Here is a 19,939-nt window from a genome sequence, read left to right on the forward strand (position 1 = left end):
ATATTATAAGTTTTCTTTAGATTCATGTGTAGCATATCAGTATTGTCTGAAATTTTCCGATTTTTACAATTTGTAATAAAAGAATGACTATTTAAATAAGAAAATCGAAACTTCTGTAACTAGATTTTAAGTTTTTCTTTTAAATCCAACAAACCTCGCGATATTTGGTGTAGTGGTTGCCGAGAAAAACGAATTCTCCATTTACGTGTATTTAGATAGGAGCACCCGAACGTAAGTTTCCTCTTAAAGGGCCGCGCTTTCAATAAACACTCTCTCAGCCTCGGTCCCCGTCTGCGTCTCTCTTCAGGCCACTGTCCTGGCGTGCCCAACGTGCCCGGTGACGTGTCGATCATAGCGGCCACGCCAACGTTACAGAGAGACAGACAGAAGATTCTTTTTACACTGTACACGCTAAAATAATTTACACCCATAAAAGTGATAATTGGTGTAAATGTGCCTATAACTCGCACCCTTAGGGTGTAATTTACATAACGGACACCCTAAGGGTCTGAGTTATAGACAGATTTACACCATTTTTCACTTTTAAGGGTGTAAATTATTTTACAGTGTGTTCACGCTGCAAGATCGACACTCGCTCGCGCCAAGAGCCCAGACACCTCATTGCCTTTTTCGTGGAGGCTGGGGTCTCCACCGTCTGTCGATCGTATGAAATCACATTTTCAGAACCTATGAAATGCAATCAGGCATAGTGTACCTGCTTCATGCACAGAGAGCAGATGGTGCGGAAAATGGCAAACGCGAAAGAAGCAAATAATGTCTCGTCGTGTCACAAACGAGCCCTAAGATTTACTATGGACAAAGAGGATACAAAATTGTGCAGCTAACAGTCAGTGGGTAACGGATGTTCAGCGCCCGTTGCACAAGCAGCTGCATGCTGCACTCCGCCATTCTGGCTTGAGTACCCGGCTGCGAAAAAAGTTTGATCTTTTATATTGATGGACGCTCGAGATGCTGCGGAAGAGCACGGAATAAAAAAGAAAGCATTCTCGTGAAAAAGATCCATCTGGGTACAGAGGCCGAAAAGCACTCCACGAGAGGCGTCATCGTTTCAAAAACGACTCGCTGAAACAGCCGCAGTCTTATCTCGGTGCCGTTATAGTAGCCTGAGCGGCAGAGCGCGACTGAATCCAGCTGCATCGGGTGTCTCCACTCGCTGCCAGGCAAACGCGCTAGGAGGTTGCTGGAGGCTTTTTTTTTTCAACATGCAGAAACTGAAAGACAAGGTCGCCTTGGTTACTGGTGGGTATAACGTCTTCGTTGCATATCATCAACTGTTACCTTGATTTAGTGGAACGCGGTGGATTATGTTTGATCACGTGCAATACTATTGATAAGGGGTTACCAGTGTTAGCGCATCTCATCTCTATGTTGACTGAACCACCGCATTTCGCGTGTTCGTGTGGGAAAAGCGTAGCACTCGCTGTCTACAGAGTGTTTTTCTTTAGCTGCACCAAATTTTTCTAGAAAAATATAAATAGTGCTAACGTTATCTTTATCATTCGAGCGTATGGATTGGCAGCCTCTAATTATAGAGAATTTTCCGCAATCACGTTTGTAATTAGAGAATTAACATTAACTAACTAACTTTTAATTATGAGCAATATGCGGCCACAGCCAATGAATACTTTGGGGCCCGTTCTCCACACTACCTCTCCCAACGATCAAATTTTGCATATCAGTGTTCATGTGGGAGCTACGCGAATTAATAGTTCCGCTTGGATGGCTCCTTGAAACTGAAACTGGCTGGCAAAACAGCGCCTGTGCCGTTGATATCTCGCCTTTCGTCACGTCTCCGATGTCCCCGTCGGCCCGACCCCGTGAGCAGCTTGCGTTATGTCTTTGCTGTCTGCCGCGTCGGCCTAGCGCTTCAATGCCGGCGGGCCGTAAGATTTATTTCGTGTTAATATATAATTATGGGATTTTACGTGCCAAAAAAACTGTCCGAGTGGAGGACTCCGGAAATTTCGACCACCTGGGGTTCTTTAACGTGCGCCTTAATCTAAGTACACGGGTGTTTTCGCATTTCGCCCCCATCGAAATGCGGCCGCCGTGGCCGGGATTCGATCCCGCGACTTCGTGCTCAGCAGTCCAACACCATAACCACTGAGCAACCACCACGGGTAACATTTCGTGTTCACCACCTATGACTGTAAATGAAAATTGAGGATGGCAGTCAGAATTTGGCATTGCGAACATTGCAGTCATCAATTTCAGTTTCTGCGACTCAAGTATTTCAAGTTTGTGCGACTCCGTCATTGTATTTCAGCAATGGAACCAAATAAAGAAAGAAAAAAAAAGTACGAAAGAAAAATAGTTTTTTCTTGCGGCCGTCTGGTCGGTATACATTTGCTCACAAAAGCACCGCACTAGATGCCTCAGAGAGCAGATATGACTTGAGATACCTGAATAAAACGTCAATAATCAGCGAGAAAAGGATGCCAAAGAAAATCAGCGTCGCACGGGATTTCTCGCGGCACGTTTACTTGCTCGTCATCTTCATGTCTCATTCCATTATTTTCCTTTGCTACAACCGATAGCCGGGAGCAGTCGCGGGTTCCGTTTAGCTGATAGCAACAACGGAATTATACACAGGCCAGAAAAACGGATTTTAACTAAGTGAGTGCACCTGTCCCGTGCGCATCTCTTTGTGTTGCGTACCTTTACTAGCGAGGACGAAGTTTTAACGAGGTATGCTCAAGTTATCCACAAAGAAAGGTCCTCATCAATTACGTACATAGTTATATGATTCATGCGTCTGCGCTCTACCAAGGTCAGTAAACTGGCTCTTATCTCACTGCGCAGTTATTGCAAGCACGTGCGCACAACACGGCAGCTCTTGTTTGTCCGTCAATTGCGGCGCTTGCCAACGCGCTCGCAGACCTTATTCCCCTGCCTCGGTCCTTGTATGAACTCCTTGACTTTGAGTCAACCCGGCCATGGCAGCGGCATTTCGATGGAGGCGAAATGCGAAAACACGCGTGTACTTAGATTTAAGTGCACGTTAAAAAATCCCAGGTGGTCAAAATTTCCGGAGTCCTCCACTAAGGTGCACCTGATAATCAGAAAGTGGTTTTGTTACGTAAAACCCCATAATTTATTTTGTTTTAATTGAGCCCGCATTTAAAGGTTGCGTTATACACTTTCATTTCAGCACATCTGGCACAAAATACATGTATACTCTGTGCTAAATCAATTGCTTAGCACTTCGCACTTTCGTCCTAAAATCATAAGAGGCTCGATCAGGCTTTTTTAGAAGCCATGGATCGATCGATCCCATGCTGCTTGTCATATGTGCGCGAAATGCACGGTTCCCATCCTACCAGTTGCAATCATGGCCACATTTAAAGTCATATATTCATGGTTCTGCATTCTTCACTCTCCTTTATTGCTTGTTTTAATGAGTTTGCGAGATCCTCTGTCCTTGCCAATCTGTGCTGCTGTTAGCAGTAGCGCATGCATCTCTAACTGACACCTCTCTTCTCTTGCGGGGTTTGAATTACTTTTACACCTTTAGTTTGTTTTACCAAAGTCTCCAGCTTTCCAATAATTTTGGGTAGTTTTCCAAAGCGTCGAAACAGTTAAAAATTAAAATAAATTATTGCTCCATCATTACCGCGGAAACAGCCCCGCATAATTTGTCTCAGTTCCTTTCCAAACTTCAATAATTCTACACTTAACTTCCCCAAGAGTTTGCTTTCCGTATTCGATGCCGCAGACAAATTCGCTCCTGAATCGCACTATGAATGTATTACACCTGGACACCCAGTATGCGTGTTTCCTGAAGCAATCAGGTATGAGCTACAGCGTTATAGCAATGGCTAAACTTGAGCTGAGGCACAAAGTATTTGATTTTGGATACCACAATGCTAGATTAACTTGAGCACACCCCAAGCCGACTTCTATAAATTATTGTCCTCTATACGCCTCGTGCACTGCCTATAGAGGCGCCACTGATAGCCACCTAGCGGACTCTTCGAACAGTACGCGCGGGAGCAGTAGCAGACGACAACACTTTGCAGCAGGGATGGCTGAGGTTCGCGGCTGCGATTTCTCTTTTGTTCGGGTGCCAGGCTGCTGCTTCTGCGGTGACAGCTGTACGGAAGACGGCTTAGACCTCAGTAGGAGCGGGTATGAATATGATGTTACGGGTGTTTGGGAGTACATGGTCCACATACATGCCAGGTGCGTCCCGTAGCCAAAGGCCATGAACCCCATTTTCATCAAGTGGAGCTCATGTTAATTAGCCGATACATTTTGTTGCGATCTTGCGATCGTTCTTTTTTAATTCTACCCTTGCCGTAATGCTGTTTCTGTACCTCAATAATTAGCACCCGTCGTTAGTGCAGACTTATATAAAATAAATTCGCATGGTGCGATGTCTGCATATGCCGTTGTGATCTTTATGCCGATGAATACATGTGACATCGCCGAATAAGTGCAATCGAGAACAGTAATTGCGAATTTATTAGTGGAAACGCGCACATTACTCAATGATGTCATTAAACGCAGGGGTTAATAAAAGCGCGTGTTAGTGCTGTATCGCCGATGCAATTCTGCTGCATACGCCGATTAACTGCCGTTCCCGTTGCAGTTTTTGCTATATTGAATTTCCCAAGGGAGCTGCTTGCAAACGCACAAAGCTAAAGTCTGACTAACTTTTCAGTTCTTTTTTATATTACTAGGTTGAAGTGCCACATGATATATTTAAAGACAAAGCAGCGCCCGTCAAAGTACATGAGCGCTGGCGGCACGATATGAAAGATGCCCTCGGGCGAAAAGAATAAAGCTGTTAAAGAAGCACTTCCTTGGTATCATTCCGACAAGACACAGCGTGATTTATACCCTTTACAAACTAGGCAGGGTGAAAATCTCGCAGCTGTGAAGAATCAACAAGAGTTATGCATGAAGTAACTAGCAACAGTTAAACATGTGCGAAGCCACGTATAAAATTGATGTAAAAACATCAAATGCGTCATAGCAGGTGCGAAGATTTACCGGGCCAAATATAGCTAACAATTTCAATGCTTAGTGTTTCTGGCACAGCTCCAGAAACGCCGTCAGCTGGAACCGCACGCTGTGTTTGTTGCGACATGAACGAAACGCGTCGTCGATGGTGTAAGCGGCTGCGGCAAGCTCCCGCGCCGCCATCTCCTCGCGTGAATGCGAGGATGCGTTGCTAGCAATCGGACCCCTCGCCCACAAGGCGCGTCTCGGCGGCTGGCGAGGTGCTGAAGTACTTTGCGGTTGTACTCTCTCCTCCCTACTACTGCGGTTGTACGCTCTCCTCCCTACTCTCTCCTCCCTTTGCCTCAGGCGAAGGAAGGACAGAGTAGGGAGGAGAGCGGCGCTGCTCGGTGGCATCCACCGCACTTGATGATTTATTGGCGTCCCCTTTGAAACGGTGTGGTGGCAAGCCTGCTTGAAATTATCAGGTATGCTATACGTGGCTTTCATTCTAGCAGAATTAGAAATGTCTCTGTAATCTCTGGTATCTTAAGATTTCTCCATGTACCTTGCACAGCTAACTATGCTTGTAGCGGATCCCGTCGTATCAGTCTCTTACCTGCTTTCTTTTTTCTACCAATACTCTAAACCTCTCTTCCTGATCCCGACGACTGATTGGTTGTTGCTTCGATTCACTTTACACCCAATCGCTTCCGGAAAGTGTACGGCACCTACAGGTCTTACTGCGCGAATCTCTTCGCATTTCATTGGATGTGCTGAGCGGTCTGGGATTTTTTCTGCAGCATACGCATGCCTCATGTGGTTACGATTATTTGCTCAAGTATGTTTTTGTCTTTACGCAACCAGGTCAAACTGCAAACAGCGAGGCGCGGCTCTTTGTGTTATCGTACCAATTTTTCCTTCTGACTTCTTTCCTCTCATTCTTGCACATCCGCATGGTCTTTCTTTCTCCATTACTTGCATCCAATTCACTGTCTTTGTTTCCCCCACTTCTTTGATGCCTTCTGGATCTCTATTTACATTCAGAATAATCCTCAACTTGTTTGCCTACTTTCTTGACCTCTTCTTACATTATGTGTCCATGCTTTTCAGGTACAGATACGTGGGTACTTTAGCCGCCCATTATTTTTTTCAGATCCCTTTTACTGAGTCTCCAAACTAATTTCACTCTGACTTAAGAGATGCAACCAATGTCACGCTGCACTACCCCATTTGTGGTTTTACCGTGGGCTCCCAGACGCGGTAACCGTCTCAACCATCTAAGGGCTCAACCGGCCTAGAGATCTTTGCTTAACTTCTAATGCCTACAATACATGCGATTGTAAGCACACAATGACATTTGCAAACTTTAGCGCTAGCACCATTGCTCCTTTTCAGAATTCACGCTCGCCTCATATTTGTTGTTGCCCCAAAATGCTCTATGTTGAATTGTTGCAGCATTCCGCTTCCGCTTTATTTTCAGCTTATTTTGGTGGTTGCTTGAGTAAGTATTTCGTTCGTTCATGTATACGTCAAGTTATCTATATATATTGCTTGACTATGAGCATGACTTGCTGTTGGATTCGCACCACGGAATTACTTGCCTCTTCGTTAAAGATCATAATTTCCAATTTCTCTGTGCTATACATAAGGCCTAGATTTGTCCCAGCATTGCTGCATATGTGTGCAAGTGTCTGTAAATCACTTCTTGCATTGTCCGCTGGTAGCCCTATGTCATATGCACACAGGTGTCCGGGGAACTTCTGCTGCACTATTTGTACATCAGACGTGAACAATAAATTCAACGTGAATTAACGGTTTTTCTCCAGTCGTATTTGTATACTCTTAACGTAAAGCGTGAACAATAATGGAGACAAGAGGGCATATTGCCTCAGCCCTCGGAAATTTCCTTTACTTCATTACATATTCGGTCGTCTGATACAACTTGTACTCAGTTCTCTCTATATGCCTCCCTCAACAGCTCCACCGAATAATCATGCCCGCGTGCTTGAGAATATCACATAACAATGTCCTGTCTACGCTGTCGTAGGCTCCCTATTGGCTAGAAATGCCATCAGTGCTACTTTACTTTGAGCTAATAAAATCTCCATGAAATGAGTTTGTACAAACGTATTCTCCACTAAGCATCTTCCTGGTCTTAACCCATTCAGTAGTTCTCCCAGTACATTATTTCTGTCGACCATCTTCTACAGCTTTAATTTTAGGGCTTGCATAGCCATTTTGTATATCACAAATCTTACTGTAACTGGCCTTTACGAGCTCGTCTCAGGCTTAGCACATTTGACATTGTAGATGAGGTTTTGATGAGGCTTTCACGCCATCCAGTTAGAATTTTCTTCGTTATAAGCAATTGTTTCAGCAATTCAGTATTTCAATTCAATAGATAGATAGATAGATAGATAGATAGATAGATAGATAGATAGATAGATAGATAGATAGATAGATAGATAGATAGATAGATAGATAGATAGATAGATAGATAGATAGATAGATAGATAGATAGATAGATAGATAGATAGATAGATAGATAGATAGATAGATAGATAGATAGATAGATAGATAGATAGATAGATAGATTCAATGTGCCAATAGCAGGCAAAAAAAGCATCGCTCTAAAATGGTGTGGACGCCTCATGGTGGTGACTATTAAGTGAAGCATATTTTATGGAAACAGATCATACATAAAGATTTCAATCACACGACAATAATCCCTAATAACTTTTATACCATGCGATCTATTTTAATTGCAAAAGTCAAAAGGAACGTAGCGGCAGAATACTGCACAAGGCAGGCCTCGTTGTTGCCGCTTATTGGGCATTTCCGATCTGGCGGCACCTGCACTAGCATTGCCCCACTGGCTCTCGGTATTTTTTTCTGAGTCTCAGTTAAGGCGCCACACTATGCCAGAAAAATGTGGTAGACGAGACAAAGTTTCGAACTTATGACATGAGTTAGAAACTTCGAGGTTAAGGAAGATTTCAAGAACAAGGTAAAGACCACGCAAAGAGCGATGGAACATAAAAATGGGCCCCTCACCAGGTCTGCCATTTTGAACTGAGAAGCGCAGAGCATACAATGCGCGCCAACGATCTAATTTGCGAAGGACTGCATCGCTACGCGCCCCGGAAAGGTCCGCAGTTATAATCCGAACTTCGTTTTTCCTTCTCCTCACGGCTACGTCGCTCCAAGCCGGACAGTGACGTACTCGCGTCCCCCGCCCATGTACTTGGGTCCGCAGTGTGACGTCGCTCGTGGTGACATGTGACAACGAGAATTATTCAAGGCAGCATCTGTTATTTGTGTGATCTGTTGCTTGAATTGACGAATGGAGTTATTATTATTATTATTATTATTATTATTATTATTATTATTATTTGTTATTAACACATATATACCATTAACAGGAAAGGGACAGCGAGGAGCAGGCTGGCAACTGCCACCGGAAGGGGCACAACGCCTGCCTACACTTGAGAAGGGAGGGCACAGCAACACAGAAATGGAAGATAGGAAGGAGGGGAAGAAAGAGGAAAGGAAGAGCACCAGGCCAAGTCCAAAGAATAAAGTAGAACTCAGTACAGATCGCACAGAGTAGGGCCGATCACTGAACGTCACGCTACTACAGAATGTGGAATAAAATAGTTTCTACGCTACAAACGTGAAACTAAGTTAACTCTAGAAAAGTAAGCAGAGCTCGATGAGCCTGATCACGTTTAAAAGCGCAACCACGGGGGTAGAAACATTCATCGAGTGTCGTACACCACAGGCCAAGGAGATGATAGTCTCTCACTAGCGACATGCGCTGCGCACTGAAAGCGCCACACTCAAATATAGTATGCTGAACTGTCTCGCAGAGGCCACAAGACGTACACGATGGACTCGCCACACATCCTTGTCTCTATAAACGTTCTTGCGCGTTCCCACTACCCACCTTCAGTTTGAGTAGTTGTGCTCTAGCACAACTACTCCAACTGAAGGCAAGCCTGAAGGCAAGCCTTGGCCGCGAACAGCGGCGGGAACATTGTATTTGCGACGCACTGGCATTGATGCTGCTTGGGTAGGTGGGGACGAATCAGCAGACGAGCGTCATCAAGCTTGCACAAAATTTCTGGGCAGTCACAGTTATTATGAGCGCAAGTTGAAGTGAGCCAATCAGCCTCTTCGTTTCCGACGATTCCTACGTGGGAAGGTATCCATTGAGCAACGACAGATGCCCCACGTGATGAAATTTTGCTCGCACCGTCAGTAATCTTGTGCACAAGCGGACAGTCAATCTCGCTGCTTTGTAGCCTGCTAAGGGCAGCGCGGGAGTCCTTAAAGATGACAATCTTTGATGTAGTTACCTCCTCTTGCACGTATTTCACCGCAACATTAATTTCTGCTAGCTCAGCGGTTGTTGACGAAGCTGGATGAGGGATTTGAAAAATACGCCGTACTTGAGTCGAAGGGCGGAAACAAGCTGCAGAGGCGCCTTGACCGTCGCTGTGTACAGATTCGTCTATGAATACTTGAAGATAATCTGGAAACATTTCGAACATGTGAGACTGAGCCAATTGGGATATTGCCCAAACAGGAATACCAGACTTTTTGTGCATGTCAGCGATTGTGATATAAACGCGGAATACGTGTTTCGTGACATATTTTGAAGGTGGAGACGTAACTGAAACAGCATATTCAGAAATTCCAGTGGTATTCATAAATAATGCCGCCATTTTTCCCATGCGAGATAACGGGTGGTGAATGCAACGATCATGCAGCGAATGGCCGTTCAATGCGCGGTGCAGACGCTCAATATGACAGAGCTCTCTGGTCTGCTTGTATCTTCAGGTAATCTAAGCATTAGTCGAAGGGCAACGCGATGAGCTCGTTCCAGTTGGACCATCAAACTAGGTGGTATGCTCAGGACTGGTAACGCGTACATCATGCCTGAGAGCACAGATGACTGGTACACCTGGAGAGCCGTTGTTTGGTCGCAGCCAGCACCTCTAGCAGTCAAGGCAGCTAGATATTTGAGGAGGGAGTGCGATTTGCGTTGCATACATTTAGCGGAAGGACGCCAATCAACCCCAAATAACAGAGTTATCGCACCCAGTTTATAGGGGTTTCGTCAAGGTACAGTCGGCTCATTGTTCAAGGAGCGCGTTGTTTAGGGTGATATGCTATTGCAGCCGACTTAGCAGGTGATATAAGCAGGCCAACTTCACCCAAGTACTCCGAAGTAGCGTTTAGAGCTCCTTGCAGGCTCGCACGAAGCCGCGGACCAAGGTGCGAATGGCCGCTTATCCACTAAGCAACATCATCTGCGTAGACAGCTACGCTCACAGGAAAGTCACTGTCATCCCAAGGCAAACGACTTGGAAGCGCAGCTAGTAGGGTATTAAACAAAAGCCGCAATAATACGCTGCCCTGTGGGACACCGCACTTCAGGTTTCGATATGCACTAGTTGCTTCTCCGACACGCACTTTCATCTGGCGCTCCGATAGAAAATTATGCACAATGCGGAGAAGACAACCCGAAATTCCCGTGGTTGCAAGAGCGAAAATAATCACCTAATGCGGAACTGAATCGAAAGCTTGCTGTATGTCTAGGAAGAGCATGTAGGCGGAATGCTTGTTTCCTTTAGCAAATTCGAGCGCTGAGACAAGGTCTGATCTGCTGTCCAGAGCTGAACGGCGGCGACGGAAGCCATTCATGACATAAGGGAAAAATTCAGCTCCTTTAGCCTGACATATAAGCGAAGCAAGACCATGCGCTCCATTAACTTGATGACATTTCAAGTTAGGGATATTGGCCTGTAGGACATGATGTGTCTTGAAGATCGCCCGGGCTTTAAAAGTGGCACTGCCACGGACAATTTCCATTCAGCATAGTTTATACCCATTCTCCATACTTCATTATACTCCAATATATTGTCATGAAAATTCTTATCAATGTTCCGCAATGCTTGATACGTCACACCATCTTTACCTGGAGCAGTGCGGCGTTTGGAGAGGCTAAGCGCGTGTCGCAGCTCCTGGTTGCAAAGACCAGGGGCCCGATTTTCCAGCATTACACACCTATTGCTATTGTCATCCCTCGCTCCCGAGTACCTTCTAAGCACGCTCTTTTCTCCATTGAACAGCTCAATGCCACACTCGGTGGCTGCAGACGTTCTGGTCCCCTGGTCCCGATGGTATTACATGCTCTGAAATTGCATAGGTAAAACCTTCGTACAACGCATCATGGAGTGACGGCTTTGTCCATATCACGAGAAAATCTAGTCACGTTGTGCCACTTCTCAAACCTCGCGAATCTCCATCGGAATTGTACTCCTACCGTTCAGTAACACTGGTCTGCTGCTTCGGTAGGGTAATAGAGAGAATGATCCTTACACGGTTACATTGGCACTTGGAATTTTACAACGTGTATGCAGATGCAGTGGCTGGCCTTCGGTGCACACGCTCGTCAATATTGACCTTGTAACAAATGTACAGCACCAGAAACGCCGTAAACTTATCACTGCAGTGTCATTCTTTGAGGTTAAAGGTGCCTACGACAATGCAGCTAACGATGCAATGCTGGATGCCTTAGAAGCTGCAGGAATTGGTGGAGTCATCTTTCACTGGATACGCCGCTATTGGAAAAGAATACCTTTCTTTGTTTTCATTGGAGAGAGACTAAGGCCGTCTAGTGAAATGTTTCGTCGTGTACCGCAAGGCGTAGTACCCTGTTTAACCTGGTGCTTGTTGGTTTCGCCAAATCCTTGCCGCCAACCGTGCAGCTCTTTGTATAGGCGGACGACATTTGCATATGCGCTTCAGTAGTGACACGCGAACAACTCCGCGCATAACTTCAGAAGGTTTCAGTGGTAGTGTCAACTTGTCGAAGAAAGCAATGTCTGCAGCTTTCACCTGAAAAGTGTGCACTCATCGCTTTTTATTCGCAATAGGATGGCTCCATGTGCTTTGCAGATTATTTGTCAAGATGTAATAAACAGAGAGCGCCCTGATTACTTGGTGTCATCACCTATAGAAACTTGTCTTTGAGCCCTGGCGTCCGGTAAAGGAAGAAGCGTTTCGCCGTTTCTGTGGACCTTGTTGCTCTCGGCGGGAAGTCCTTGGGCGCAGCAGTATCAGTGATGTTATAATTATATCAGTCATTATTTTTTTAGCTTGCTCTGACAGAGCTTAGCTGAAATAGGAAATACTCGCGTTACAAATACTCGCAGATTTCACAGAGTAAAAACCACGTAACTCAGAACGTCTCTTGGTCTCCCAAAGAGTACATCAATTGCGACAGTGGCTATTACCAGAGACTCCTATGACAGTTACATTGTTATAGGTTGGTCTGGGCTCTCAGGACGACGGCTGACTTGGATTTCCGCTTATAAAACCAGTATATATAAAACCAGTCCCACTTGCTAAGAGAAATCAAAGCCGCTACCCGATTGTCAGCCACATTGTGGTGTCTGCACCGGCCGCAAATACAATTGGCCATTTCGGGCATAAAAAGAAAGCTGATGCGCCATTGCAAGCTTTGAAGCAACTCACTTCGGAACAGATTTACAAAGTGCACGGATTCTGGCGACATGTCTACAGAAATGGTTTGGTAAAAGTCAACAGATCTGCTGATGCAGTCTTCATTCCGGCTATATCTGAGAAAAGAATAGTTATCTCCCCTTCCACTCTCTCTCTTTTTATCCCCCTGAACGTTCCCCCCGTGCAGGTTAACCAACCGGAACTACCTCTGGTTAACCTCCCTGCCTTTCTGTGCATCCTTCCCTCTCTGTCTCTCTTTCTGGTTAATACTTCATGTGTGGTCACATCAACGGGTGCCGAGCTTGCGGCACTCCGTCCTGCCCTTGACATTGGCAATCAGGCATCGCCGAAACAATAGACAGCTTTTAGTGATTCCAAAGCAGCCTTTCAGTGCATGCAAAACCCAATGCGCCACATACCCAATGAACAACTGGCCTCAGAAATTCCACATATATATCAATGCAGCAATAACAAAGGGCACAACATAATTTTTCAATCCCGTCCGGTGAATTGAAACATCAGCGGTAATGACCATGCCGACGAAGCCACGTGAGATTCACGTGAAAGTACGGAATGTGTCTTGTTTCCGCTCTTGCGAACAGACGCTGCGGTTGGGCTGCATTTGGTATACCTGTGAATGTACTTTGTTTCTGTCGGACTCGAACAATTTCACCTTGTGTCGTTTGTGGTCACTGTTTCCTGATATACAGATGCATCGACTACCTAGGTTACCACGACGAGGAGGCAACATCAATTAAACGAAATATGCAACTTGTATTGAAATACTCGTTCACGAAGATTCAAATTTTTTCGATCCGATACCGAAATTAGGCACAGAAAGCGGTCGTAGAACCGTCCACTTGAAGCTTACCGGCTTGCTTGTTTACATTACGTCATGATTTCGCAGAAGCCCACGTAACAGCAGCAGTGGCATAGGTGGCTCGAGGGAATGCTATGAGGAAACAATGCTGTGCCGCCTAAGATTGGGCGTCGCATTCGCCAATGCATATAGCTTATTTATTGGAATAGCTGATAGCGCCGAGTGCGATGCTTCCGGTGTCGAGGAGACTATACAACATCTACTGTGCTACTGCCCATGTTTTGAAAATGGAAGACATGACCTCTGCACAGCTCTAAATCAGTTAGATAGAAAACAGTTCACCGTGAAGAAGATCTAGGGACCATTATCTCGCCTATATCAGTTACAAAAGACTAGAAGAGCTATGCTGCGATATGTTAAAGCTACAGGTTTGAGCAACCGTCTGATCGGGATTTAATGACCATCAGTGGATATAGAGCAGAAAACTGTTACCGCGTCGGCAATATTGTGACGTGGTGGTGACGTCGGAGAACACAGTAGCAATACTGTTAAAGACAAAACTAACTTTTATTGGGTGAACCGGTGGCCACAAGAACAGGCTACACTTATAGCACAACGATACAGGCGAACACAGTCGGCGGTCGTCGAAATTCTGACCAGCGGGTCAAGCGCGTCGGCTTTTATACATTAGTCGTCGAATGTTCCAAAGTAATCGCTGGGACCCGCGTGCCTTCCACAAAGTTCTACATTATTCGCGTCGCGCACACATGCGATCAGATTACACAAGGTTCGGTCAGAGACAGCGGATAGAAGCATCGATAACATTGCAGACACTTCCGATACATGCAGGCGCGTCCAGCGCTGTGCGGAAACATTCGTTAGGCGGTTAAACGTGTCGCCCGATAAAGACAAAAAAGTACACGTGTCAATATCCGCAGTGGACTTTCTCTTCTCCTCATCATTCCCACCCCTTTTCCCTTCTGCCAGTTCAGAGTAGCCAACCGGGCTCAGTCCTCGTTAACCTCCCTGCGTTTCATTTATTCCAGCTCTCTTTCTTTTTACCTCATCAGGTTGACCCCGTGTGCGCACATTAGCATCTTACCTCGCGAAGACCATGTCTCGACGAGGTACTGACACTTGCAGCACAAGCTTTCGCAGGTCACCGCATCGATGCATTGTACGTCATAAGAGCGTCGAGTATCACGGATATGGTTCTTCCAGCGACGGGTGCGCGCCCACTTTCGATGCCGGAGCGACCAAAGGGGATTTCTTTCTATCTATCTATCTATCTATCTATCTATCTATCTATCTATCTATCTATCTATCTATCTATCTATCTATCTATCTATCTATCTATCTATCTATCTATCTATCTATCTATCTATCTATCTATCTATCTATCTATCTATCTATCTATCCACCCTCTCAGCCGACGCAGAGGCCCAACTCATCTATTTGATTGGACTATCATGTATGTGCCCCTGGTACTGATACCGCCGTGCTTGTTCCATCGTCGTCATCGCAGCTTCGTGGTCTTACTATCGTCATGCCGCCGTCGCCAAGTCTTCTGTCTCAACCCAGCAGCCAAAGTTGTCTCATAGCTTGGGACGAATGATTATTTTGTAGTCATTTTTCGGAAGTGGCGGAGGTCTAGCGACTCTCCGCGTTGTTGATGTCTTAGTGGTAGTTTCGGGGTCTTGGGGCTTCACACTACCGCGTCGCCTCTCCAAGGCTTCTTGCTGGCGCTGCTTTTGTGTTCGTACGGATTGCCAATTGAGATCTTCTCTCACAGTGCTATGGTACAGAGTTTCTTGGCTCACCGGTTCGGTAGTCTGGTCCATGCGTTCTTCTTCGTGTCCTGCGGAAGTTGTATGGAGGGGGTCAACGATCGTAGTCGCTTCGTTCACCATGGTTAGGCCAAGTCCAAACCAAGGTCTGCCATTAAGAAACGTGCTCACTCATACACTTGCACGAGCGATCATCGACGCATGCCACAACGAGTTCAGGGATGACAAATTCATACTGAGAATCAACCCTGGATCCAACATAGCCATCCTATCGACCCAGTACGAAGAGGTCGCCGAAAAAGCAAGGCACATCCACACCTTAACGCTTAGTGGCAGAAATCATGCAGTGCGTGCATACACCGCTCAAGGAGAAGGCGTCCTCAGAGGAGTGGTACATGGAATACCGTTACACACAACCACTGAAACCCTCATGGCCCACCTCAGAGTGAGAACACAAGGCGTGGAAATCCTTACAGCCAGGATGATCGGTGCCACTCAAAGTGCAGCGCTTACCTTTATTGGTCCCCATCTACCACGATTTGTGTACTACTACGGAGGTGAACTCCGTTGCTACCCATTTAGACCGACGCTCAAAGTCTGCAAGATCTGCAGGGAAAAGGGCCACCGTACCGACGTGTGCCCAAACCCAGACAGACCCATCTGTAGATTGTGCGGACTGCTTAACCCAACCGACGGACACAAATGCGAGATAAACTGCGCCTCGTGCGGGGAGGCCCACCCAACCGGTGACCATTCGTGCAAGCAGCGACTCAAACCGGTTCGACCCCGACCCACACCATCATCAGCCCCGATGAAGTCGAAAGCCCCACGATGGTTCGCCTCGGAAGACAAAGAAGAGACCTACAGGGCGGACACTCGCGGCCGGCCGGTCAATACTGAGGAACGCTCCCGCTCCCAATCCCGCTCCCGTTCCCGGTCAGCGAGCCGCGAGCATCGGGCACCACGGACACCCAAAAGGAACCCGTCGCCTCTGGCAAGGAAGCAGAAGCCTTCACACGAGGTAAGCTGGGCGGAAGTCGTCTCTCCCAAGCCACGAAACACATCCACACCGATCGCACAAAATCCAGAATACCAGAGAGTCATTGAGGAAAATAGACAGCAAAAACAGCGTCTAATCGACTACGAGCACAAAATCGAAACTTTAATGAAAAGAGTAGCCATGCTTGAATCGGCACACGCTGCGACCTGTGAGCGATCGCCAGAATCTCAATTACCACAGCTAAGCACTCTCACCGGACATCCGCCACTACAAACACAACTGCTCCCCTTCCCCCAAACAACACAGCCACAGCAGCCTCAGGCGCACTCACCGCCTGAGAGCAACCTGGTAACCCAGGACCAAATGCAACAAGCACTGCAACAATCACAACAACAAATAATACAACAAATACAGCAACAATTTCAACAGTTCTTTAAGGAATCCCAAGAATTAAAGAAATACGTTAACGAATCCCTAACCAAGGAACCCAAGCGTAAACGAAAAAGTAGCAAAATGCCCTCTCAGACAGATGACGGTACCATGCTAACTTCCGACACAGACAGCACAATACCCTCTAAGTCCCATCATGGCCCGTAAACCTCAAATAGAAACCGAAAGCATCACGATCTGGTCTTGGAACTGTAGGTACATTAAAAGCAAGCACGCATCCCTCTCGCTATACGTACAGGCGGCGCTAGTACCCCCAGATATTATCTGCTTGCAAGAGGCGGGAGAGCAACCGAAGCCAATTATGGGGTATAAAATACAGTACGACCCCAGCTACCGTAGGGTGGCCACGCTCGTCCGCAAAGATTTGGCAACAACCCTCACAGTGCTCTCCGGTGAGGAAACCCCACATCTCATCACCACGATATGGCCTGTCAAGAAGGGAAGCCCTAAACAAGTCGTATGCAACGTATACAGTCCCCCCCGCGACAGAAAGGCTGACTTCGCGTCATTGTTCCGGCACCTACAGGGAATGCTGGAGCACCGCGATCGCCTAATTATAACCGGAGATTTCAATGCAAAGCACAACACGTGGGGCTACTCGAAAGCAGACACCAAGGGCGCCAAGCTCTTAGAAGCCATAGAGCGCCACGAATGCACACTAATTACAGTACCAGGTACGCCTACTCGAATAGGAAACAGTGCCAGCAGGGACACGACTCCTGATCTCACCATCACCAACGATACCGTGGGAACAAGCTGGAGGGTCCTAGACGACTCACTGGGTAGTGATCACTACATTATCGAAATCACCAGCGCCTCGGCCAAACTACGCCGACCACTAGGGAAGGCTAAAATTACAAATTGGCCTAAGTTTAGGGAGAGGCAACAGCTCGATTTAGATACAAGTCTGCCCTTCCCGGAACATCAAGGCCGCTTAACCACGATCAAAGAGTGGGCCAAACGCACCAAAGAACTATATGACGCCAACACTAAAGTGTACCAAACCGATACCGACACGCCGTCAATCGACAACCATCTAATACACTTATGGGAAGCATGCAGAGGCCTCACAAGAAGATGGCGAAAACAGAAGCTAAATCGCAAACTTAGACTTAGGATTTCAAACGTCACTAAACAGGCCAACGATTATGCCCTGAAGGTTCACAGGGACAATTGGCGCACGTTCTGCGATTCGCTTAAAGGCACGCTAAGCACCAAAAAGACATGGAACATACCCCGCAGCATCATCGATCCTTCAAATACCAAAACAGAAACAAACACAACCCTACAAAAACTCGTTGGCGAATATCCGGGAACCGAGGATGAACTCATACAGGAACTCCAGCAAACGTACACGGGAATCCGGACCGGGCATCCGAAACCATACCCTCAATATCCGGGAGCTCCGAACGAGATACTTGATGCACCCATCACGTATGCGGAGGTATACGCGGCAGCACAGAGCTTCAAGAAAAACACGGCACCGGGTCCCGACGGAATCACCAACGCCATCTTGAGAAACCTAAGCGATGAAACCCTGCGAGCCCTTACAAAGCAGCTGAACGAAGAAATATGGGCACCGGGCGGAACATTACCCGAGGAATGGACTACAGCTCACATAGTCCTTATACCCAAACCTGGAAAACCGCGCAGGCTCGATTAATTACGACCGATCTCGCTTACGTCTTGCCTAGGCAAGTTTCTTGAACGAATTGTACTCACTCGAATGGAACAACACATGGAAGAACATGGTCTACACCCCAATTGCATGTACGGATTTCGGAAAGGCGTGTCATCACAGGATGTCTTCCTCCTCCTCAAGGAAGAGGTCCTCAACCCACAACCGGGCAGCAACAACAACATACTCCTAGCCCTCGACGTAGAAAAAGCATTTGATAATATAGCACACGAAACCATCCTAGATGGCCTCGCCGCCATAGGATGCGGAGAGCGAGTATACCATTATGTCGTGGCTTTTCTCAGCCACCGCAAAGCTCGCATCGGCATAGCAGGCGTACAATCGGACATATATGATCTACCGCAGAAGGATACTCCGCAAGGGTCAATATTATCTCCTTTCCTCTTCAACATCGGACTTAGAAAACTTGCTTTACAACTGGAAAACATCCCAAACCTCGGATGTGCCTTCTATGCCGACGATATCGCTCTATGGGCAACCAAGGGTTCATACGGCGACAGAGAAAACACGTTACTCGCAGCTATCGGATACATCGAGTCATACCTAACCACAGCAGGAATGAGGTGTGCCCCACACAAGTCGGAGTACCTTCAGATCCGGCCTAAGCAAACTAAGGAACATCGAGCCCCGCCAATACATCTCGAGATTGCCGGGCAACCTATAAAGCGCGTCCCGACCGCACGCATACTAGGTATGCACATCCAGGAGAACAACGGCATCAAGCTAGCCTCAGAGAAATTAAATCACGTTATAAGACGCACCGCATCCCTCATCGCCAGAGTAGCGCGCAGCAAAGATGGTTTCACAGAGGCCGAAACCTTAAGACTGGTACAAGCCCTCGTCATCAGCCGTGTCACGTACGCGCTACCGTATCAAGTCAAGCGCAAAAGCGAGACAGAACGCATGGACACTCTTATAAGAACCGCGTACAAAACGGCCTTACAGCTACCGTCAAGCACAAGCACAAAGAAATTACTAGCGCTAGGCGTATACAACACCTTTGAGGAGCTAGCAAGTGCCACGCTCATAGCGCAGAGGGAGCGCCTCAACAAGACTCAACAGGGAAGACACTTTCTTCAACGGCTAGGGTACCCGCTGACACCTCAGTACTGCAAAGAAGAAACACAACTCTTGCCTAACCACATTAGAGAGAACATTGTAGTAGACCCTATCCCCAAGAACATGCACCCCACCCACAATCAGGAGAGAAGAGCAGCGCGTGCCCGCATGTTGCACAAACGTTGTTTCAGAGACCCGGATACGTACTACACGGACGCTAGCCCGTATCCCTCGTCGCCACGTTGCGGGCTCAAATACACAATCGCCGTTGTCAATCAGGGGAACCTGGTAGCCTCAGCCTCCATCCGCGCCACATGCAGCGCAGCAGCAGAAGCAGCAGCAATCGCTCTCGCACTTCGCGACGCCGAGAGCAAGGGAAGGTCCGCCCGTGTCCTTACTGACTCACAAGCGGCTTGTCGTTTATACCTGAACGGAACACTCCCTATACAAGCCATTCGAATCCTGGGTCGCACACTACAATGGACCCATGGTATCGTGTGGTGCCCCGGGCACGAAGGCCTGCGGGGCAACGAAGAGGCGGACTGCGCAGCTCGAGGTCTCACTAGCCGAGCGGTAGACCACACCGTTCTTCAGCCCCCGACAGACCAACGAGCGACCCACGA

General features: G+C 47.1%; 1 protein-coding gene across 3 annotated transcripts in view; it reads left to right on the forward strand.

Moving 5' to 3' along the window:
* Nucleotides 1-1,169: 1,169 nt before the first annotated feature.
* The window catches only part of LOC142576572 (3-oxoacyl-[acyl-carrier-protein] reductase FabG-like), a 73,806-nt gene continuing 55,036 nt past the window's right edge, over nt 1,170-19,939 (forward strand). For all 3 annotated transcript variants that reach the window (XM_075686753.1, XM_075686755.1, XM_075686754.1), the window contains exon 1: nt 1,170-1,260. In XM_075686753.1, the coding sequence (XP_075542868.1) occupies nt 1,224-1,260 (37 nt within the window). In that variant the 5' untranslated portion in view covers nt 1,170-1,223. The remainder of the gene's footprint in view (nt 1,261-19,939) is intronic.

The sequence above is a fragment of the Dermacentor variabilis genome, chromosome 3, assembly GCF_050947875.1.
Source record: "Dermacentor variabilis isolate Ectoservices chromosome 3, ASM5094787v1, whole genome shotgun sequence".
NCBI lineage: Eukaryota > Metazoa > Arthropoda > Arachnida > Ixodida > Ixodidae > Dermacentor > Dermacentor variabilis.